Source organism: Hyla sarda, chromosome 5 (genome assembly GCF_029499605.1).
Source record: "Hyla sarda isolate aHylSar1 chromosome 5, aHylSar1.hap1, whole genome shotgun sequence".
NCBI lineage: Eukaryota > Metazoa > Chordata > Amphibia > Anura > Hylidae > Hyla > Hyla sarda.
This window is the reverse complement of record NC_079193.1, coordinates 116,805,135-116,828,868: the sequence shown is the minus strand read 5'-3', so window position 1 is coordinate 116,828,868 and position 23,734 is coordinate 116,805,135. Positions and strand designations below refer to the sequence as shown.

Here is a 23,734-nt window from a genome sequence, read left to right as displayed (position 1 = left end):
AGTTTTGCAACATCTGGAGAGCTACAGTTTAGAGACCACTGCACAGTGATCTCCAAACTGTGACCATCCAGATGTTGCAAAACTACAAATCCCAGCATGCCCAGACAGCAAACAGCTGTCTGAGCATGCTGGGAGTTGTAGTTTTGCAACATCTGGAGGGCTACAGTTTAGAGACCACTGTAAAGTGTTCTCAAGCTGTAGCCTTCTAGATGTTGCTAGGCAACTCACCGACTTCCGTAGAATCCAGGGAGCCGCATCGCCGTCCTCTTCTGCCGCTGATCTCCGTCACCGATCGTCGCTCCGCTGCCACGGATGGGTAAGTGGACTTCAGCACCGGTCCCGACGTTCTGCCCCGCCTACAGTGGGTGGGCAGAACAGGGAAACCGAAAGTTGACCACCCCCCCCCCCTGCCCCCGATCTGCTATTGGTCGTCGAGTCTATACAGCCAATAGCAAGGATAGGAGGGGTGGCACCCCTGCGACCTCACTCCTATCCTTTCAGGGGGACCATGGGTCTCTTGGACAACCCGATCCCACTTTTCTGGGTCACCAGGTCACCATAGAGCCGTATGACCCGGAATTGCGCAAATCGCATTTGTGAATTCACCTGCGTTTTGCTGCGATCGCCGACATGGGGGGGTCTGATGACCCCCCTGGGCATTTGCACGGGATGCCTGCTGAATGATTTCAGCAGGCATTCCGGTTCGATCACTGCCCTTAAGGGGTTAATCTTGGAATTATTTGATCGTCTGCGAGGAGCCAAGATTTTCTCTAAACTGGACCTTCGTGGGGCTTATAATCTGATTTGTATACGTGAAGGGGACAAATGGAAGACTGCGTTCAATACTCGTGAAGGTCATTTTGAATATCTTGTGATGCCATTCGGACTCTGTAATGCTCCAGCAGTCTTTCAGGAATTCGTCAACGATATTTTCCGTGTCCTTCTGTACTCCTGTGTCATTGTCTATCTGGAAGACATACTCATTTATTCGCCCAATTTCCAGTCTCATCGCTCCCACCTCCGCCAAGTGTTACAGCGTCTCCGTGAAAACCATCTCTACGCTAAACTAGAGAAGTGTACCTTTGAAAAGACCTGCCTCCCTTTTCTGGGCTACATTGTTACCAGTCAAGGTCTTCAAATGGATCCCAACAAGTTATCCGCAGTTCTGGACTGGCCACAACCCACTGGTTTGAAAGCGATTCAGCGCTTCCTCGGCTTTGCAAATTACTATCGGCAATTAATTCCTCACTACTCTACTCTGGTAGCCCCCATCGTTGCACTCACCAAGAAGACAGCTAACTCTAAAGTCTGAACTCCTGAGGCCGAAGAAGCATTTAAACAGTTAAAGTCTGCTTTCGCATCTCCTCCTTTTCTATCTAGACCCGATCCTAACAGGCCATTCTTCCTGGAAGTGGATGCTTCTTCAGTTGGAGCAGGTGCAGTGTTAACGCAAAAGTCTAAGGGGAAAACTTTAACCTGCAGATTTTTCTCCACAACCTTCTCCCCTGCGGAAAAAAACTATACCATTGGGGATCGCGAGCTCTTGGCCGTTAAGTTGGCGGTGGAGGAATGGCGTCACCTTCTGGAGGGCTCTGTACATTCTGTTACGATTTATTCTGACCACAAAAACTTGCTCTATCTACAGACTGCCCATCGACTCAACCAACGGCAGGACCGGTGGTCTCTATTTTTCTCCAGATTCGACTTCTATATCCACTTCCGTCCAGCGGAAAAGAATTTATGAGCTTACGCCCTTTCGTGGTCTTCCGATGTGCATGACCATGAATCTCCTCTGCAGCATATTATTTCTCCTGAACGTCTCATCTCTGTGGCTCCTGCAAGTCTTCAGCATCTGCCTCCCGGAAAGACTTACGTATCTCCCCGAATGGGGACATTCTTCTCTTCTGGCTGGCCATCCCGGTATTCATAAATCCTTACAGCTCATCTCCAGACAATACTGGTGTCCTACCTTAAAACGGGAAGTCGTTGACTTTGTCTGGTCCTGCTCAATCTGTGCTGGAGACAAGACACCTTGTTCAAAGCCAGAGGGACTTCTTCAGCCCTTGCCTATTCCTGGACTTCCCTGGACCAATATTTCCATGGACTCCATTACTGACCTTTCACCTTCCCGAGGCAATACAGTCATCTGAGTGGTAGTAGATCGATTTTCTAAAATGACGCATTTTGTACCATTACCCGGACTTTCTTCAGCACCACAGCTTGCTAAGGTATATCTTCAGCATATCTTTCACTTACACAGACTTCCTTCCCATATAGTCTCTGACCGTGGTGTCCAATTTGTGTCTAAGTTCTGGCAGGCCCTCTGCTCACGCTTAGAAGTTAAGCTGGATTTTTCCTCGGCCTACCACCCTCAATCTAATGGACAGGTTGAGAGGGTGAATCAGATCTTAGGAGACTATCTACGCCATTTCATTTCTGCACGTCATGACGACTGGGTTGATCTGCTTCCCTGGGCAGAGTTCTCTTACAATCATAAAGATTCCCATTCCACTGTTACTTCACCCTTCTATGTGGTCTATTGACTTCACCCTCGTCCTCCTCTCCCTTTATCTTCTTCTTCTTCTGGAGTTCCTGCTGTTGATGAACAACTGCAGAATTTTTCGTCCATCTGGCAGAAGACATGTCGCTCTCTTCTACATGCTACTTCTCGCATGAAATTCCAAACGGACAAGAAAAGACGTCCTCCTCCTGAATTTTTTCCGGGTGACAAAGTCTGGTTATCTACTAAATATATTCAGTTCAAGGTACTGTCAGGAGCTGCGCTCCGGCCGTGAGCGCAGTGTCCCGGGGTCCCCGTCTGTTGGCGGGGCTGGGATGCGCCCGCATGCGAGTTCCAGCCCGTCACTTACCCCGTTCTGCTGCGTCCATAACTCAAATTTAAAGGGCCAGTGCGCCCATAATTAGCCCTTGCACCTGACACCAAATTATAAGTTCCTGCACCTCCCACACCTCCCTGCCGGATCTTCAGTGCACTTTGCCTAAGAGAAAGCGTTCCCATTGCCTGTTTTGCCTACCCGTGTTACCAGACTTACTTGCTACGTTTTTTGACTACGAACCTTTGCCGCCTGCCTTGACCTTCTGCTACGTTGACTACGCCTCTGTCTCATCCTCCTGTACCTCGCCTTGCCCAGTACCTGTGTGGTCGAGCCGTATCGGGGGTAGCGACCTGGGTGTCACCTGCCGCAGCAAATCCATCCTGCCTTGCGGCGGGCTCTGGTAAAGACCAGCGGCACCTTAGACTCCGCTCCCCGATACGGTCCGAGTCATCAGCCACTACCTGCTCCGTGACATCCACATCCAGGTTCGTGACAGTAAGATCCGGCCATGGATCCAACTGGGGTTCCTCTGCCTGACAACTCGGATCTTGCACCTATCGTGGTGCTTCAGTCCCAGCAGTTGGCACAGCAGCTTAACCAGCTAACCGCCATGATGCAGCAGTTGTTATCTGCTCAGCAGCACCTGCCACAGCCTCCTCCAGCTCCAGTACAGCCTCCCCCTGCTGCAGTCTCCTCCAGGACCAGACTCCGCTTGTCTCTTCCTGATAAATATGAGGGGGATCCCAAGGCCTGTCGAGGTTTCGTGACACAGTGCTCCATGCACATTGAGCTCATTTCGGACCTGTTCTCCACGGAACGTGCAAAGGTGGCCTTCTGCTATGGGATCGCAATGATGTCATCACTTCAAATCTTCAGGCATTCCTGATGGAATTTCGCACAGTTTTTAAGGAACCTGCCTGTGCTTCCTCTGCCGAGATGGTTCTGCTAAGTCTCTCCCAGGGCAACTCCACTGTTGGCGAGTATGCCATCCGGTTCCGAACCTTGGCGTCGGAGTTATCCTGGAATAACGAAGCCCTCTACGCTACTTTTAAGAGGGGTTTATCGAGTCAAATTAAAGATGTTCTCGCTGCTCCGGGATTGCCACCAACCATGAACGAACTGATACAATTGGCCTCCCGGATCGATATTTGTTTCTCCGAGCGACGAGAGGAGTTACGTCAAGAAAGGGAATCTGCATGACCCCGGCGCTATCCTCGGTTGGCGCCCGTCTTTCAGCAACCACCACAATCTTCTACATTGCCTCCCGCAGTGGAGGCTATGCAGGTGGATCGATCTCGTCTGACCTTGCAGGAAAGGACTCGCCGAAGAACCGAAAATCTTTGTCTATACTGCGCCAGTGCAGACCACTTCCTTAAGGACTGTCCTCTGCGTCCTCAGCAGGGTTTGTTGGAGAGGCCTCCCTAGGTGTGAATCCCTCCTCTCCACGCTTAAATATGACGGTTCAGCTTCATCTCCCTTCTAAAATGAACCTCTCAGTTTTGGCCTTCCTGGACTCTGGCTTCGCTGGTAACTTCATTGATCCCTCTCTAGTGCACAAATATTCTCTGCCAGTTCTACGCCTCCCAAAACCGCTATTCATCTCCACGGTTAATGATGAAAAACTGGACTGTACCGTGTTTTACCGCACTGAACCCCTGTTGATGCAGGTCAGAGTCTCACACAGAGAGAGCTTGTCCTTCTACGTACTTCCTCACTGTACTTCTTCTCTACCTTGGTTGCAGCTACATGCCCCACAGCTGGACTGGAAAACCGGAGAAGTCCTTCGTTGGGGTCCGCACTGCAACAATCATTGTATTCACGTACGAGTGGTCAAGTTGGAACCATTGTCTCCCCCACTGCCCAGTTTGCCTTCCTTTCTTCTGGATTATGCTGACATCTTCAGTGAAAAGCAAGCCGAAGTGTTACCACCACATCGCCCCTTAGATTGTCCCATAGACCTGCTGCCTGGCACCACACCTCCCAGGGGCAGAATCTACCCATTATCGGTTTCTGAAACTCAGGCCATGTCTAATTATATCCAGGAAAACCTACAGAAGTCCTCCTCCCCTGCCGGAACTGGTTTCTTCTTTGTAGAAAAAAAAGACGGGTCTCTATGACCTTGCATCGACTACTGTGGCCTGAATAAAATTATGGTAAAGAACCGCTACCCACTTCCTCTGATCACAGAGTTGTTTGATCGTCTGCGAGGGGCCAAAATCTTCGTGGGGGCCTATAATTTGATCCGTATACTAGAAGGGGACGAATGGAAGACTGTATTTAATACTCGTGACGGACATTTTGAATATCTGGTAATGCGCCAGCAGTCTTCCAGGAGTTTGTCAATGACATTTTTTCGTGATCTCCTATACTCCTGTGTAGTTGTCTACCTAGATGACATTCTCATCTACTCGCCCGACCTCCATACTCATCGTTCTCACCTCTGCCAAGTCTTACAGCGTCTCCGAGACAATCATCTCTATGCAAAACTTGAAAAGTGTACTTTTGAAAAGACCAGCCTTCCGTTTGTGGGGTATATTGTCACCAGTCAAGGTCTGCAAATGGACCCTAACTGTCACGATTCGGCTGGCTGGAGGTGGATCCTCTGTGCCAGAGAGGGATTGGCGTGGACCGTGCTGGTGGACCGGTTCTAAGTTGCTACTGGTATTCACCAGAGCCCGCCGCAAAGCGGGATGGTCTTGCAGCGGCGGTAGCAACCAGGTCGTATCCACCAGCAACGGCTCAACCTCTCTGACTGCTGAAGATAGGCGCGGTACAAGGGAGTAGACAAGAGCAAGGTCGGACGTAGCAGAAGGTCGGGGCAGGCAGCAAGGATCGTAGTCAGGGGCAACGGCAGGAGGTCTGGAACACAGGCTAGGAACACACAAGGGAACGCTTTCACTGGCACAATGGCAACAAGATCCGGCGAGGGAGTGCAGGGGAAGTGAGGTATAAGTAGGGAGTGCACAGGTGAGAATACTGATTAGGCCTGCTGCGCCAATCAGTGGCGCAGCGGCCCTTTAAATGGCAGAGACCCGGCGCGCGCGCGCCCTAAGGAGCGGGGCCGCGCGCGCCGGGACAACACAGACGGGGAACGGGTCAGGTACGGGAGCCGAGATGCGCATCGCGAGCGGGCGCGTCCCGCATCGCGAATGGCATCCCGGCTGGGAGTAATATCGCAGCGCACCCGGTCAGCAGGTCTGACCGGGGCGCTGCGAATGAGAGAACGCTGCGAGCGCTCCGGGGAGGAGCGGGGACCCGGAGCGCTCGGCGTAACAGTACCCCCCCCTTGGGTCTCCCCCTCTTTTTGGAGCCTGAGAACCTGAGGATAAGACTTTTGTCCAGGATGTTGTCCTCAGGTTCCCAGGATCTCTCCTCAGGGCCGCAATTCTCCGAGTCGACCAAGAAGAATCTTTTACCTCTGACCGTTTTGGATGCTAGAATCTCCTTCACAGAAAAGACGTCAGAAGATCCGGAAACTGGAGTGGGAGAAACAACTTTGGGAGAGAAGCGGTTAAGGATGAGTGGTTTAAGGAGAGAGACATGGAAGGCATTGGGAATACGGAGAGAAGGAGGAAGAAGGAGTTTGTAAGAGACAGGGTTGATCTGGCACTTGATTTTGAAAGGACCAAGATAGCGTGGTCCCAGTTTGTAACTGGGGACACGAAAGCGGACATATTTAGCGGAGAGCCATACCTTGTCTCCGGGAGCAAAAATGGGGGGAGTTCTTCTTTTTTTATCAGCAAATCTTTTCATCCGGGATGAAGCCTGTAAAATAGAATTTTGGGTCTCTTTCCATATGGTGGAAAGATCACGAGTCACTTCATCCACAGCGGGCAAACCAGAGGGCAAGGGAGTAGGGAGGGGAGGAAGAGGGTGACGGCCGTACACCACGAAAAATGGGGATTTAGCAGAAGATTCGGAGACTCTGAAGTTGTATGAGAATTCGGCCCATGGTAGAAGATCTGCCCAGTCATCCTGGCGGGAGGAAACAAAATGCCGTAAATAGTCACCCAGGACCTGATTAACTCTTTCTACTTGCCCATTGGATTGGGGATGATAAGAAGAAGAGAAGTTTAATTTGATCTTGAGCTGTTTACAGAGGGCCCTCCAGAATTTAGACACGAATTGGATGCCTCTATCTGAGACGATATGCGTGGGCAAACCGTGAAGCCGAAAAATGTGTATAAAAAATTGCTTTGCCAACTGAGGCGCTGAAGGAAGACCAGGAAGAGGAATAAAATGTGCCATCTTGGAAAATCGATCAACGACCACCCAAACAACTGTGTTGCCATGGGATGAGGGTAAGTCCGTAATAAAGTCCATACCAATCTGAGACCAAGGCTGTTCAGGAACAGGCAGAGGATGAAGGAGACCAGCAGGCTTCTGGCGAGGAGTCTTATCCCGGGCACAGACAGTACAGGCCCGCACAAAATCAATAACATCAGTCTCCAGAGTCGGCCACCAATAAAATCGAGAGATGAGTTGCAAGGATTTTTTGATGCCCACATGGCCTGCGAGGTGGGAGGAGTGTCCCCATTTGAGAATCCCGAGACGCTGGCGTGGAGAAACGAAGGTCTTCCCTGGAGGAGTTTGCCTGATGGAAGCTGGAGAAGTGGAGATCAGACAGTCCGGAGGAATGATGTGTTGCGGAGAGACCTCTACTTCAGAGGCATCAGAAGAACGAGAGAGGGCATCGGCCCTAATGTTCTTGTCAGCAGGGCGAAAATGGATTTCAAAGTTAAAACGGGCAAAGAACAACGACCACCTAGCCTGGCGAGGGTTCAGTCGTTGGGCAGACTGGAGGTAGGAGAGATTCTTGTGATCAGTGTATATGATAACTGGAAATTATGATCCCTCCAGCAGGTGCCTCCATTCCTCAAGCGCCAATTTAATGGCCAGTAGTTCTCGATCCCCGATGGAATAGTTTCTCTCCGCCGGGGAGAAGGTCCTAGAAAAAAAACCACAAGTCACAGCATGCCCGGAAGAATTTTTTTGTAGAAGGACAGCTCCAGCTCCCACTGAGGAGGCATCTACCTCCAATAGGAAGGGTTTAGATGGGTCAGGTCTGGAGAGCACGGGAGCGGAAGAAAAGGCAGACTTGAGATGTTTAAATGCGTCTTCCGCTTGGGGGGACCAGGACTTGGGATTGGCATTTTTCTTGGTTAAAGCCACGATAGGAGCCACAATAGTGGAAAAGTGTGGAATAAACTGTCTGTAATAATTGGCGAACCCCAAAAAACGTTGGATAGCACGGAGTCCGGAGGGGCGTGGCCAATCTAAGACGGCAGAGAGTTTATCTGGGTCCATTTGTAGTCCCTGGCCAGAGACCAAGTATCCTAGGAAAGGAAGAGATTGACATTCAAAGAGACATTTCTCCATTTTGGCATAAAGTTGATTGTCACGAAGTCTCTGAAGAACCATGCGGACATGCTGGCGGTGTTCTTCTAAGTTGGCAGAAAAAATCAGAATATCGTCCAGATAAACCACAACACAGGAATATAGGAGATCACGAAAAATTTCATTAACAAAGTCTTGGAAGACGGCAGGGGCGTTGCATAGGCCAAAGGGCATGACCAGATACTCAAAGTGTCCATCTCTGGTGTTAAATACGGTCTTCCATTCGTCCCCCTCCCTGATGCGGATGAGATTATAAGCACCTCTTAAGTCCAGTTTGGTAAAGATGTGGGCACCTTGTAAGCGATCAAAGAGTTCCGAGATAAGAGGTAAGGGGTAGCGTTTTTTTACCGTGATTTTATTAAGTCCGCGGTAATCAATACAAGGACGTAGGGAGCCATCTTTTTTGGACACAAAAAAAAAATCCAGCTCCGGCAGGAGAGGAGGACTTGCGGATAAACCCCTTTTTTAAATTCTCCTGGATGTACTCCGACATGGCAAGAGTCTCTGGAGCAGACAGAGGATAGATTCTGCCCCGGGGTGGGGTAGTACCCGGGAGGAGGTCAATAGGACAGTCATAAGGCCTGTGAGGAGGCAAAGTCTCAGCTTGCTTTTTGCAAAAAACGTCAGAATAGTCCATATAAGCTTTAGGAAGACCGGATACAGGGGGAACCACAGGGTCACGGCAAGGAGTACTGGGCACCGATTTAAGACAGTCCTTGTGACAAGAAGTACCCCAGTTCTTGATTTCTCCTGTGGACCAATCAAGGGTTGGGGAATGGCATTGAAGCCACGGTAATCCAAGAAGAATTTCAGAAGTGCAGTTGGAGAGGACCAAAAATTAAATTTTTTCGTGATGAGGTCCGATGCACATTAGGATAGGTTCCGTGCGGTAACGCACGGTACAGTCCAATCTTTCATTGTTAACAGAATTGATGTAGAGGGGTCTGGCGAGACTGGTCACCGGGATGTTGAACCTGTTGATGAGAGAGGCCAAAATAAAATTTCCTGCAGATCCGGAATCCAAGAAGGCCGTAGCAGAGAAGGAGAAGGTAGAGGAAGATATCCGCACAGGCACAGTAAGGCGTGGAGAAGCAGAGTAGACATCAAGAACTGTCTCATCTTTGTGCGGAGTCAGCATACGTCTTTCCAGGCGGGGAGGACGGATAGGACAATCTTTCAAGAAGTGTTCGGTACCGGCACAGTACAGGCAGTACTCCATGCGGCGTCGTGTCCTCTCTTGAGGTGTCAAGCGAGACCGGTCAACTTGCATAGCCTCCACGGCGGGAGGCACAGGAACGGATTGCAGAGGACCAGAGGAGAGAGGAGCCGGGGAGAGAAACCGCCTCGTGCGAACAAAGTCCATATCCTGGCGGAGCTCCTGACGCCTTTCGGAAAAACGCATGTCAATGCGGGTGGCAAGATGAATAAGTTCATGCAGGTTAGCAGGAATTTCTCGTGCGGCCAGCACATCTTTAATGTTGCTGGATAGGCCTTTTTTAAAGGTCGCGCAGAGGGCCTCATTATTCCAGGATAATTCGGAGGCAAGAGTACGGAATTGGATGGCATACTAGCCAACAGAAGAATTACCCTGGACCAGGTTCAGCAGGGCAGTCTCAGCAGAAGAGGCTCGGGCAGGTTCCTCAAAGACACTTCGGATCTCCGTGAAGAAGGAGTGTACAGAGGCAGTGACGGGGTCATTGCGGTCCCAGAGCGGTGTGGCCCATGACAGAGCTTTCCCAGACAGAAGGCTGACTACGAAAGCCACCTTAGACCTTTCAGTTGGAAACTGGTCCGACATCATCTCCAAGTGCAGGGAACATTGCGAAAGAAAGCCACGGCAAAACTTAGAGTCCCCATCAAATTTATCCGGCAAGGATAAATGCTGTAGCATCACGGTCAGTTGAGACAGCTGGTGACCTTGTTGCGCTATCTGTTGCGACTGCTGGGCGACCACCGTGGTGAGGTCGGCGACAACTGGCAGTGGGACTTCAGCGGGATCCATGGCCGGATCTACTGTCACGATTCGGCTGGCTGGAGGTGGATCCTCTGTGCCAGAGAGGGATTGGCGTGGACCGTGCTGGTGGACCGGTTCTAAGTTGCTACTGGTATTCACCAGAGCCCGCCGCAAAGCGGGATGGTCTTGCAGCGGCGGTAGCAACCAGGTCGTATCCACCAGCAACGGCTCAACCTCTCTGACTGCTGAAGATAGGCGCGGTACAAGGGAGTAGACAAGAGCAAGGTCGGACGTAGCAGAAGGTCAGGGCAGGCAGCAAGGATCGTAGTCAGGGGCAACGGCAGGAGGTCTGGAACACAGGCTAGGAACACACAAGGGAACGCTTTCACTGGCACAATGGCAACAAGATCCGGCGAGGGAGTGCAGGGGAAGTGAGGTATAAGTAGGGAGTGCACAGGTGAGAATACTGATTAGGCCTGCTGCGCCAATCAGTGGCGCAGCGGCCCTTTAAATGGCAGAGACCCGGCGCGCGCGCGCCCTAAGGAGCGGGACCGCGCGCCGGGACAACACAGACGGGGAACGGGTCAGGTACGGGAGCCGAGATGCGCATCGCGAGCGGGCGCGTCCCGCATCGCGAATCGCATCCCGGCTGGGAGTAATATCGCAGCGCACCCGGTCAGCAGGTCTGACCGGGGCGCTGCGAATGAGAGAACGCTGCGAGCGCTCCGGGGAGGAGCGGGGACCCGGAGCGCTCGGCGTAACACTAACAAGTTATCCGCAGTACTGGATTGGCCTCGACTTTCTGGCTTGAAAGCGATACAGCGCTTCCTCGGCTTTGCCAATTACTATCTGCAATTCATTCCATATTATTCCACCTTGGTTGCTCCCATCGTCTCTCTTACAAAAAAAACTGCCAATCCAAAGGTCTGAACTCCTGAGGCCGAAGAAGCCTTTAAACAGTTAAAATCTGCCTTCGCTTCTGCTCTTGTGTTGTGGAGACCATATCCAGTCAAGCCATTTATTTTGGAAGTGGACGCTTCTTCTGTCGGTGCAGGTGTTATTTGGACACAAAAATCATCCAAAGGAAAAACTGTAACTTGCGGTTTCTTCTCTAAAACCTTCTCACCCGCAGAGAGAAACTATACAATAGGAGATCGTGAACTTTTGGCTATTAAGTTGGCCTTGGAAGAATGGCGGCATCTTCTGGAGGGATCAGTACATTCACTTACCATTTACACCGACCACAAGAACTTGTTATATCTACAGTCTGCTCATCGTCTCAACCCTCGACAGGCACGTTGGTCTCCCTTTTTCTCCAGATTTGACTTTTTTATTCATTTCCAGCCAGCAGAGAAGAATCGTCTTGCTGACGCGCTATCTAGATCCTCTGAAGTACTGGATCAAGAGTCACACCCTCAGCATATTATACCTCCCGATCGTCTCATTTCCACAGCTCCAACTACTCTTCAGCACCTGCCTCCTGGGAAGACCTACGTTACTCCCCGCTTAAGACTGCGAATCTTGAAATGGGGTCATTCCTCTCTTTTGGCGGCCATGCCGGTATACGTAAGTCCTTACAACTCATTTCCTGACAGTATTGGTGGCCAACTCTGAGAAAAGATGTGGTTGACTTCGTCCGCTCTTGTTCGGTCTGTGCCCGGGACAAGACCCCTCGTGCCAAGCCTGCTGGTCTACTACAACCTTTTCCCGTTCCTGAGTTACCTTGGACCAACATAGCAATGGACTTCATCACTGACCTTCCAGTGGCAACACGGTCATCTGGGTTGGGGTGACCGGTTTTCTAAAATGGCTCATCTTGTGCCCTTGCCAGGGTTACCTTCTGCACCACAGCTTGCCAAGCTTTTCTTTACTCACATCTTCCGTCTTCATGGATTGCCTGTCCATATTGTCTCCGATCGGGGGGTCCAGTTTGTCTCCAAGTTCTGGAGGGCCCTCTGTTCCCGTCTCCAAGTTAAGTTGGACTTCTCCTCGGCTTACCACCCTCAATCCAATGGTCAAGTCGAAAGGGTGAATCAGGTCCTGGGGGACTATCTTCGCCATTTTGTCTCCTCTCGTCAAGACTACTGGACCGATTTACTACCTTGGGCCGAATTTTCTTATAACTATAGGAACTCTGAATCCACTGGAACTTCCCCCTTCTTTGTGGTCTTCGGCCTTCATCCTCATCCACTTCTTCCCTTGTCTTCCTCCGGAGTGCCTAGGGCTGACGAACTGGTTCGGAATTTCGCCTCCATCTGGCAGAAGACTCATCACTCCCTTCTTCTGGCTATGAACCGTATGAAGTCATAAGTGGACAGGGAAAGACGTCCTCCCCCTGAGTTCTCTCCTGGGGACAAGGTGTGGTTGTCCTCCAAGTACATCCGCTTTAAGGTACCCTCTTTTAAACTAGGTCCACGTTTTTTGGGTCACTATAAAGTCAAAAAACGACTTAATCCCGTGGCTTATTCCCTCCATCTGCCCTCTTCTCTCCGGATCCCGAATTCCTTTCTTGTCTCCCTCTTGAAGCCTGTCATCCACAACCGTTTTTCTCAAAAAGACATCACACCTTCTTCCATCTCTGGTACCTGTGATGTTTTTGCTGTAAAGGAAATTCTTGGCTCCAAGCTGGTCAGTGGGAAGCGTTACTTCCTTGTGGATTGGGAAGGATTCGGTCCTGAGGAGAGGTCTTGGGAGCCTCAGCACAATATTCTGGACCAAGATCTGAGTTTCTGAGACGTGAAAAGTTTCTGAGCCGTAAGAAGAGGGGGAGACCAAAGGGGGGGTACTGTCAGGAGCTGCGCTCTGGCTGTAAGCTCCGGCCGTGAGCGCTGTGTCCCAGGGTCCCCGTCTGTCGGTAGGGCTGGGATTCGCATTGCGGGACACGCCCGTATGCGAGTCCCAGCACGTCACTTACCCCGTTCTGCTGCGTCCATAACTCAGCTCCGCCGCGCTCGTCCCCCTCTCCTAGGGAACGCGTACGGCGGAGCTCTGAAATTTAAAGGGCCAGTGCGCCTATAATTAGTCCTTGCACCTGACACCAAATTATAAATTCCTGCACCTCCCTGACGGATCTTCAGTGCACTTTGCCTAAGAGAAAGCGTTCCCATTGCCTGTTTTGCCTACCAGTGTTACCAGACTTATTTGCTACGTTTTTTGACTACGAACCTTTGCCGCCTGCCTTGACCTTCTGCTACGTTGACTACGCCTCTGTCTCATCCTCCTGTACCTCGCCTTACCCAGTACCTGTGTGGTCGAGCCGTATCGGGGGTAGCGACCTGGGTGTCGCCTGCCGCAGCAAATCCATCCTGCCTTGCAGTGGGCTCTGGTGAAGACCAGCGGCACCTTAGACTCCGCTCCCCGATACGGTCCATCAGCCACACAAGTAGAGGATCCACTACCTGCTCCGTGACATCCACATCCAGGTTTGTGACAGATACCCAGTTATAAATTTGGTCCTCGCTATTTGGTCCCTATGAAGTCAAGAAGAGACTTAATCCTGTGGCCTATTCTCTCCTCCTGCCCTTCTCCCTCCGGATCCCAAATTCCTTCCATGTTTCCCTCTTGAAACCAGTCATCAACAACTGTTTTTCTCAAAAGGACATCCCACCTTCTCCCATCTCTGGCACCTCTGATGCTTTTGTTGTTAAGGAGATCTTGGACTCCAAATTTGTCAGAGGAAAGTGTTTTTTCCTGGTAGATTGGGAAGGATTCGGTCCGGAGGAGAGGTTTTGGGAGCCACAGGACAACATTCTGGACCAGGACCTTCTCAGGAAATTCCTGAACCGCAAAAGGAGGGGGAGGCCAAAGGGGGGGGGGAGTACCGTTACAGAAGTCCCTGTGTCCCCGTCTGCCGGCCTTGCGGCGGGCTCTGGTGGAAACCAGCGGCACCCTAGACTCCGCTCCCCGATACGGTCCGAGTCATCTGCCACACAGGTGGAGGATCCACTTCCAGCTCCGTGACAGCCTACATCTAGGTGCGTGACACATAGAACTATATATAGATGGGGCATGGCAGTCTCCGTGGAGTCGTGAAGCGCCCCTGTGATGGAGTGCCAGGGCTCCAAACAGCAGATTGCGGGGGGGCACCAGCGCTCGGACCCTCGCGATCTAAAACTTTTCCCCTATCCTTCGGAAAAGTTAGGGGATACATTTTTTTTCATGATACTTTTCCTTTAATTGTATTTGTGTACTAGTGTTGCCTAGACTAAACATTCACGAGCTATAAAACTCACCTGTCTGGCGTCATCATGTATCAGGGGCCTAATAAAGCACAGAAAGTGCAATACGGTACGTCATCCACTGCTGCATGTTAAATCCCCCACACCCATTCCAACTGTCTTGCCTCCCTAGATGTCTGTATTTTGTTAACAATAAAGAAGTGTTCGTTATTCACTGGACAAGGTGAGTGCTCTGTCTTTTAGTCTTTGGGAGATTGCATGATACATTGGACTTACATTGAAGAGAAGAACCACCCACAGTATTGGATCTGTGATTTCGTAGTGAAGTGCAGTATCACTGCTCTGACATTACCATGCTCAGTTAGATCCTCTCGGGTCAAATCTAATGGTCTATAAATAGTGACTGTGCCGGGTGTTTGTCTTTCTCTGACTGTTAACGGACTTAATTATTGTTATGTTTTTTATTGTTTGGACATTTAAGCACGCGGTGAAACCCCATGTTTATTTTTGTTTAAATATTATTTTTTTGTGGAAATGGGGGGGGGGGGGTCACGATGCCGGCTGGCAGGTAGTGAATCCTCTGTGCCAGAGAGGGATGGCGAGGACCGCGCTAGTGGACCGGTTCTAAGCCACTACAGGTTTTCACCAGAGCCCGCCGCAAAGCGGGATGGTCTTGCTGCGGCGGTAGTGACCAGGTCGTATCCACTAGCAACGGCTCACCTCTCTGACTGCTGAAGATAGGCGAGGTACAAGGGAGTAGGCAGAAGCAAAGTCGGACGTAGCAGAAGGTCGGGGGCAGGCGGCAAGGTTCGTAGTCAGGGGAGATAGCAGAAGTTCTGGTACACAGGCTTTAAACACACAAAACGCTTTCACTAGGCACAAGGGCAACAAGATCCGGCAAGGGAGTGCATGGGAGGAGGTCAGATATAGCCAGGGAGCAGGTGGGAGCCAATTAAGCTAATTGGGCCAGGCACCAATCATTGGTGCACTGGCCCTTTAAGTCTCAGGGAGCTGGCGCGCGCACGCCCTAGAGAGCGGAGCCGCGCGCGCCAGCACATGACAGCAGGGGACGGGAACGGGTAAGTGACCTGGGATGCGATTCGCGAGCGGGCGCGTCCCGCTGTGCGAATCGCATCCCCAACGGCCATGACAGAGCAGCGCTCCCGGTCAGCGGGACTGACCGGGGAGCTGCAGGGAGAAAGACGCCGTGAGCGCTCCGGGGAGGAGCGGGGGCCCGGAGCGCTAGGCGTAACAGTACCCCCCCCCTTAGGTCTCCCCTTCTCTTTGTCCGGTAACTGCCTCCCCTGGGATGAGGACACCGGGAAAGGATGGAGGGATTCCTCAAGGGCAGGCAGAACAGCAGGAGTAGGAATGGGGAGAGAGGGCAGAGGGCGAGACCTGGCACGGGGCAGTGTGACACCAGGACGAGGGCCATGAGGGGACACAGAGGCTTGCCTGATGGGACTGGGAGGGGGGGAGAGGCATTTCCTGTGGCAGGCAGAGTCCTTAATGACCTTAGGGGGACCGGATACAGGGGGAACCACAGGGTCACGGCAGGGAGTACTGGGAACCGGTTGAAGGCAGTCCTTGGAACAAGAGGGACCCCAACTCTTGATCTCCCCAGTGGACCAATCCAGGGTTGGGGAATGGTGTTGAAGCCAGGGTAGTCCAAGGAGAACTTCAGAAGTGCAATTAGGAAGGACAAAAAATACAATTTCCTCGTGATGAGGTCCGATGCACATTAGGAGGGGCTCCGTGCGGTAACGCACGGTGCAATCCAACCTGGCTCCGTTGACCGCGGAAATGTGGAGTGGCTTGACAAGACGGGTCACCGGAATGCGGAATTTATTCACTAAGGACTCCCGAATAAAATTCCCAGAAGCTCCAGAGTCCAGGCAGGCCACGGCTGAGAGGGGAGAGCTGGCTGAAGTAGAAATCCGAACAGGGACCGTGAGACGTGGAGAAGCCGACTTAGCATCCAGAGACGCCACACCCACGAGAGCTGGGTGCGAGCGTGCGTTTCCCAGACGTGGAGGACGGATTGGGCAATCCACCAAAAAATGTTCAGTACTGGCACAGTACAGACAAAGATTCTCTTCCTTACGGCGATTCCTCTCTTCCAGGGTCAGGCGAGACCGATCCACTTGCATGGCCTCCTCGGCGGGAGGCCTAGGCGCAGATTGCAGTGGAGACTGTGGGAGAGGTGTCCAGAGATCTAAGTCTTTTTCCTGGCGGAGCTCTTGATGCCTCTCAGAAAAACGCATGTCAATGCGAGTGGCTAGATGAATGAGTTCATGCAGGTTAGCAGGAGTCTCTCGTGCGGCCAGAACATCTTTAACCCCTTAAGGACTCAGCCCATTTTGGCCTTAAGGACTCAGACAATTAAATTTTTACGTTTTCATTTTTTCCTCCTCGCCTTCTAAAAATCATAACTCTTTTATATTTTCATCCACAGACTAGTATGAGGGCTTGTTTTTTGCGCGACCAGTTGTCCTTTGTAATGACATCACTCATTATATCATAAAATGTATGGCGCAACCAAAAAAACACTATTTTTGTGGGGAAATTAAAACGAAAAACGCAATTTTGCTAATTTTGGAAGGTTTTGTTTTCACGCCGTACAATTTCTGGTAAAAATGACGTGTGTTCTTTATTCTGAGGGTCAATACGATTAAAATGATACCCATTATTATATACTTTTATATTATTGTTGCGCTTAAAAAAAATCACAAACTTTTTAACCAAATTAGTACGTTTATAATCCCTTTATTTTGATGACCTATAACTTTTTTATTTTTCCGTATAAGCGGCGGGATGGGGGCTCATTTTTTGCGCCATGATCTGTACTTTTTTTTGATACCACATTTGTATATAAAAAACTTTTAATACATTTTTTATAATTTTTTTTTTAATAAAATGTATAAAAAAAGTAGGAATTTTGGACTTATTTAATTTTTTTTCGTTCACGCCGTTCACCGTACGGGATCATTAACATTTTATTTTAATAGTTCGGACATTTACGCACGCGGCGATACCAAATATGTCTATAAAAAATGTTTTTTACGCTTTTTGGGGGTAAAATAGGAAAAAACGGACGTTTTACTTTTTTATTGGGGGAGGGGATTTTTCACTTTTTTTTTACTTTTACTTTTACATTTTTTTACATTTTTTTTTACACTTGAATAGTCCCCATAGGGGACTATTCATAGCAATACCATGATTGCTAATACTGATCTGTTCTATGTATAGGACATAGAACAGATCAGTATTATCGGTCATCTCCTGCTCTGGTCTGCTCGATCACAGACCAGAGCAGGAGACGCCGGGAGCCGCACGGAGGAAGGAGAGGGGACCTCCGTGCGGCGTTATGAATGATCGGATCCCCGCAGCAGCGCTGCGGGCGATCCGATCGTTCATTTTAATCGCGAACTGCCGCAGATGCCGGGATCTGTATTGATCCCGGCACCTGAGGGGTTAATGGCGGACGCCCGCGAGATCGCGGGCGTCGGCCATTGCCGGCGGGTCCCTGGCTGCGATCAGCAGCCGGGATCAGCCGCGCATGACACGGGCATCGCTCCGATGCCCGCGGTTATGCTTAGGACGTAAATGTACGTCCTGGTGCGTTAAGTACCACCTCACCAGGACGTACATTTACGTCCTGCGTCCTTAAGGGGTTAATGTTGCTGGATAGGCCTTTTTTAAAGGTCGCGCAGAGAGCCTCATTATTCCAGGATAGTTCAGAAGCAAGAGTACGGAATTGTATGGCGTACTCGCCAACGGAGGAATTACCCTGGACCAGGTTCAGCAGGGCAGTCTCAGCAGAAGAGGCTCGGGCAGGTTCCTCAAAGACACTTCGAATTTCCGAGAAGAAGGAGTGTACAGAGGCAGTGACGGGGTCATTGCGGTCCCAGAGCGGTGTGGCCCATGACAGGGCTTTTCCAGACAGAAGGCTGACTACGAAAGCCACCTTAGACCTTTCAGTAGGAAACTGGTCCGACATCATCTCCAAGTGCAGGGAACATTGCGAAAGAAAGCCACGGCAAAACTTAGAGTCCCCATTAAATTTGTCCGGCAAGGACAGGCGGAGGCTAGGAGTGGCCACTCGCTGCGGAAGGGGTGCAGGAGCTGGCGGAGGAGATGGTTGTTGCTGCTGTAGCTGTGACTGTACTTGCTGTAGTTGTGACTGGAGTTGCTGTGTCATGGTGGTCAAGTACGACAGCTGGTGATCTTGTTGGGCGATCTGACGAGCTTGCTGGGCGACCAGCGTAGGGAGGTCAGCGACAACTGGCAGAGGAACTTCAGCAGGATCCATGGCCGGATCTACTGTCACGATGCCGGCTGGCAGGTAGTGGATCCTCTGTGCCAGAGAGGGATGGCGAGGACCGCGCTAGTGGACCGGTTCTAAGCCACTACAGGTTTTCACCAGAGCCCGCCGCAAAGCGGGATGGTCTTGCTGCGGCGGTAGTGACCAGGTCGTATCCACTAGCAACGGCTCACCTCTCTGACTGCTGAAGATAGGCGAGGTACAAGGGAGTAGGCAGAAGCAAAGTCGGACGTAGCAGAAGGTCGGGGGCAGGCGGCAAGGTTCGTAGTCAGGGGAGATAGCAGAAGTTCTGGTACACAGGCTTTAAACACACAAAACGCTTTCACTAGGCACAAGGGCAACAAGATCCGGCAAGGGAGTGCATGGGAGGAGGTCAGATATAGCCAGGGAGCAGGTGGGAGCCAATTAAGCTAATTGGGCCAGGCACCAATCATTGGTGCACTGGCCCTTTAAGTCTCAGGGAGCTGGCGCGCGCGCGCCCTAGAGAGCGGAGCCGCGCGCGCCAGCACATGACAGCAGGGGACGGGAACGGGTAAGTGACCTGGGATGCGATTCGCGAGCGGGCGCGTCCCGCTGTGCGAATCGCATCCCCAACGGCCATGACAGAGCAGCGCTCCCGGTCAGCGGGACTGACCGGGGAGCTGCAGGGAGAAAGACGCCGTGAGCGCTCCGGGGAGGAGCGGGGGCCCGGAGCGCTAGGCGTAACAGGGGGTTTGATTTAAACTTTTATTAGGGAAAGGGTTAAACCACAGTTTTTTTTTTTACAAAATTTTTTAGTCCCCTATAACATGCAATAATTAGATTGCATACTCTGAACAATGCTATGCCATAGCACCCATAGCACAGGATTGATCAGTGTTATCTGTGCTCCATTTTTCCAACCTGCCATGGGTGACTGGAGCAAAGGAGCACAGATTGGACGGCAAAGAGGCAGGTAAGGGCCCTCCCACCGTCCTCTCAACTCATCTGGACACCACGGTTTTACCGTGCTGTTCCCAATCAGCACCGCTAAGCAGTTGAGATTGTTTTTATTTTAGATGCCACAATCATATATGTAAAGGGAAACAAAAAAAGACAAGGTGCGCTCCTAGTGCAATAAATTTTAAAACGGTAAGCCCCAGGGTAAAGTAAGATGTGAGCTTACCAGATAGTGTTGTGCTGAGGGCACAACATCTGTAGAGGCCTGTAGACTCGCTTGAGATGATGAGGGTGATCGCTGCTCCGGATCCTTTCTGAGTGACCATAAGTCCTCAGCAGAAAAGGCAAAATTTTGGCATATGGATGCCGTAAAACAAAGGATATAGTCCAGGCGCTGGTCCTCACAATGGATGGTGTCAGGAGTCAGGTTTAGGTAAAATCAAGGTTCCTTTATTGCAACATAAAAGTTTCAAGTCCTATGCTGGACTCTTCCTCAGGCATAACATACATCAAACAGGCAACATTTAAATACACTAGACAGGTAACTCCTACCGGGTCACAGGTTGCGCAAAATTTTAATTTCCCCGCCAGCCTGCATCTCCCTCTCCTCATTCATGTGAATGCGCGTTCCGGACCACGCTGTGCCAAGCTGCCAGGCCAGCATTGGTCCGAACGTGCTGAACGTCAGGAGGGGGGGGGGTGTGAAATAATCCTGAGCCATATAGGGTGACACTTAGTGGCCAGGTTTACAAACGTAAAAAAAACACATATAACACGATTTTTTTAAATAAAATATATCAGAAACATTTTTTTTTTACATAATCTATTTCATAAAAAAAATTATTTTAGAAAGTTATTGCTTCTCTGCCTTTTGGCTAAGATCAAGTGTAGTATCTGTTCTTATTAGTTTCATATCTGATACGTCCCCTATCTGGAGACCATATATTAAATGGATTTTTGAGAAAGTAGGTCGATTTCGAAGCTTGCTTCTGTCACGCTATGCATTAACCCAATATGGCAGTATCGTCGGGTAAAGTGCACCAAAAATAAAGAAAAAGTTATACAGTGACCCCCTCGACCTATGATGGCCCCGACATACGCTCATTTCCACATCCGAAGGCATGTAACATACGATGCCTTTGTATGTCAGGGCCATCGCATAAACGGCTATCCAGCAGTGCAGACTGCTTCAGCTGCCACCGGATAGCCGTTTACGGTGCCCCGTGTGGTCCGCTGACGATCACTTAAATGTTCTCGGGGCTCCGGCGCGTCCTCTTCGGGATCGCCTGCATCGTCGTCATCACGTCACTGCGTATGCCGTCCCGTCATCCAAAATAGGAGTGGCGTGCGTAGCGACGTGATGGTGGCGACGGAGAGCGAGGATGCCGGGGAAGTAGAGGCCTTGCCGGAGCGTAGGGGGACACCCCGGGGACGCGGCGACAGCGATGGATGGCGACATCCAGGGCAGCGGTGACAAGCGGTGATGGTCCGGAGCGGTGGGGACACGTGAGTATAACCTCCAATACCAGTGGTCTTCAACCTGCGGACCTCCAGATGTTGCAAAACTACAACTCCCAGCATGCCCGGACAGCCGTTGGCTGTCCGGGCAAGCTGGGTGTTGTAGTTTTGTAACATCTGGAGGTCTGCAGGTTGTAGACCACTGTCCTATACTTTACATTGCACGGATCCCTCAACATACGATGGTTTCAACAAACGATGGTCCATTTGGAACAGATTACCATTGTATGTTGAGGGATGTTACTCAATACCTGATACTGATCATGTATATATAATTTGTATGTGTCTAGCACCTGTTGCTTACTTGGTTTATCATTCTGTACTTTGGAGGGGTGTGTCCTGACGCATCTTCCTCCCTGAGTGCTGGGTTTCTTCATCCAATCACTGAAGGCTGCTCTGTAACCCCCTCCTCTCTGCTACAGTCTGATAGGACAGGAGGAGCACAGAAGAGTGGTAGTCCCACCCTCACTTACTAGATTTTGTCCATGCCTGTGCTGCAGCCAGACAGGATTATGTTCTGGATGGTATAGTTTTTTTTTTTTCTTTAAACTAAACCATGATTTCTATTAAAAGGAGATACATTTTCTTATGAAGTATACTAGAAATAGTAAAAGGGGTACCCCCACCCCAATACATCTAATCAACCATCCAAAGGATAGGGAATAATACGTTTGATACGGTAAACTATTGGATTCCCGACGTATCCCTTTCAAGTCAATGGGATCCTCTAGGACCAGTTGTGTTTTTACCTATTTTGGGGCCATTCAGAGCAAAAAAAAAAAAAAAAAAGCCATACGGGACAGAGTACATGTGAAACTAGCCTTAGGCTGCTTTCACACTATAAAATTCATCCGTTTTAAAGATTCGTTTGATGTTCCATTATGAAAACCCTGAAAATCGGCCATTAAACATCCGTCTATGAGATTTTTACATTATCGGTTTTAATCCGTTATAGTCCGTTATTAATAACGGACGTTATTTTGTGACAGGAGAATGAACGGAAGAAATAGCGCATGCACTATTTCTCCCGTTACTATCTTCCGTCACAAAATAATGTCCGTTATTTATAACTGACTATAACAGATTAAAACGGATAATGTAAAAATCCCATAGACTATAATGGGATTTTCTAACGAACGTTTAATGGCCGATTTTCAGGGTTTTCATAACGGAACATCAAACGGATGAATTTTATAGTGTGAAAGCAGCCTTAGCTGAAACCCAGAGGAGGAGACTTATCAAAACCTGGGCAAAAGAAAAGTTGCCCCGTTACCCATAGCAACCAATCAGATTGCTTTTTTCATTTTGCAGAGGCTTTCATAAAAAAAAATGAAAGAAGCTGATTGGCTGCTATGGGCAACTTTTCCTCTGGACAGGTTTTGCTAAATCTCCCCCAGAGGGTCACAGAAAAAGGTGCAGGTATATCCCTTAGTTTTATTCTATGTGAGTTTCACTTCCTGTTCTGGACAAAAATAACAGGTGTGAAGCCTTATAATAACATCGTGTGTCGCAGAAAAAATGCAACGTTTAACACACACCAACATTTGTCGTACACTTTCATTGTAGAACAGCTGAAATGGATGCAGATCACTTCTCGCGAGAGTGCAGTACCTCACGCACGGCAGCCTTACACTCCCGTATCCTAGCTCCACCCACTTATGCATTCGCCGCAACAACCACCGCTGCTGCCTGTGACACTGGTTGTTGTGATTACCGGAGCAGTGATTTGCGTTATCGGACCGTTATTTGCTTTTTTTTTCGTGTAGGTCGGCGAAGAGTACAGTCCGGAATTGGCGGGACCTGGGCGTCTTCTTTGTTTTTAGTGCTTAACTAGGTTTCGTTATGTAAAAGGGTGTGTGGCTGGGCTTTCTGTTTGGCTTTAGGCGCTATAATATCTTAGCGGTGGATCGTACAGCGATTCTTGCGGTAGGAGCGGCGTAGTCACGGACATGGCGTACTGACAGAACGTGTTAAGAGGACAAAGGAGGGAGGGAAAGCGAGAGCGGCAGATGACGGTGTGAGGGGGGACACAATCTGAGGCTTTTCGTATTCACGCAGCTAACGTTGGGGAAGGCTGAACGTTTTAAGTATGAACAATTCTAATGTAATCCCGTGTTCAACGTCTGCCGCCACCATCAATGCAACTGCGGCGGGCAGCGGTGAAGCCAGCTCAGTGGAAGGATTGGAGGATACGGCCAAGGACTCAGCAGACATTGCTGCCTTTTACAGATCTGGTAAGCATTTTGGGAGGGGTCCAGCCTTCACTCAAGCAATGGCTGTCATGATGTCAGAGGTAAAACTTGTGCGCTCACCCGACGTTTGTTCTGGTTACGGCATAGCATGCGCTGCGGAGGCTCCATAGACTGCGTTACCTCCCATTGTTAATGTGACGGTTGTAACTGCCTGAAGGCGCTGCCTCACTGCTCATGTCGTGATTAGTTGCGATGATGTAATGTCAGGAGACCGTATAGATCACCATACGGCAGCTAAGAATCTGTTCGATCATGGCACTGCGTTTCCTTTTTCCTGCGCCGGCATGTGTATGTACAGTGACTGTACAGTGTGAATAGAGGTGACAGCATTATTTAGCCTTGGTTGTGTTTCTGTC

General features: G+C 50.2%; 2 protein-coding genes and 1 non-coding gene across 7 annotated transcripts in view; 2 read left to right on the top strand and 1 right to left on the bottom strand.

Annotated features, from left to right (window-relative positions):
• The window catches only part of ANKRD33B (ankyrin repeat domain 33B), a 331,620-nt gene extending 307,925 nt beyond the window's left edge, over positions 1 to 23,695 (bottom strand). For both annotated transcript variants that reach the window (XM_056520141.1, XM_056520142.1), the window contains exon 1: positions 23,439 to 23,695. The gene's annotated coding sequence lies outside the window, so the exon portion shown is untranslated. The remainder of the gene's footprint in view (positions 1 to 23,438) is intronic.
• LOC130275203 (U2 spliceosomal RNA) lies at positions 20,464 to 20,654 on the top strand. Its single transcript, XR_008844698.1, has one exon. It is a non-coding gene; the product is annotated as a U2 spliceosomal RNA (small nuclear RNA).
• The window catches only part of TRIO (trio Rho guanine nucleotide exchange factor), a 748,009-nt gene continuing 746,940 nt past the window's right edge, over positions 22,666 to 23,734 (top strand). For 3 of the 4 annotated variants that reach the window (XM_056520137.1, XM_056520138.1, XM_056520139.1), the window contains exon 1: positions 22,666 to 23,360. In XM_056520137.1, the coding sequence (XP_056376112.1) occupies positions 23,216 to 23,360 (145 nt within the window). In that variant the 5' untranslated portion in view covers positions 22,666 to 23,215. The remainder of the gene's footprint in view (positions 23,361 to 23,734) is intronic. The other variant, XM_056520140.1, reaches the window with a different exon arrangement.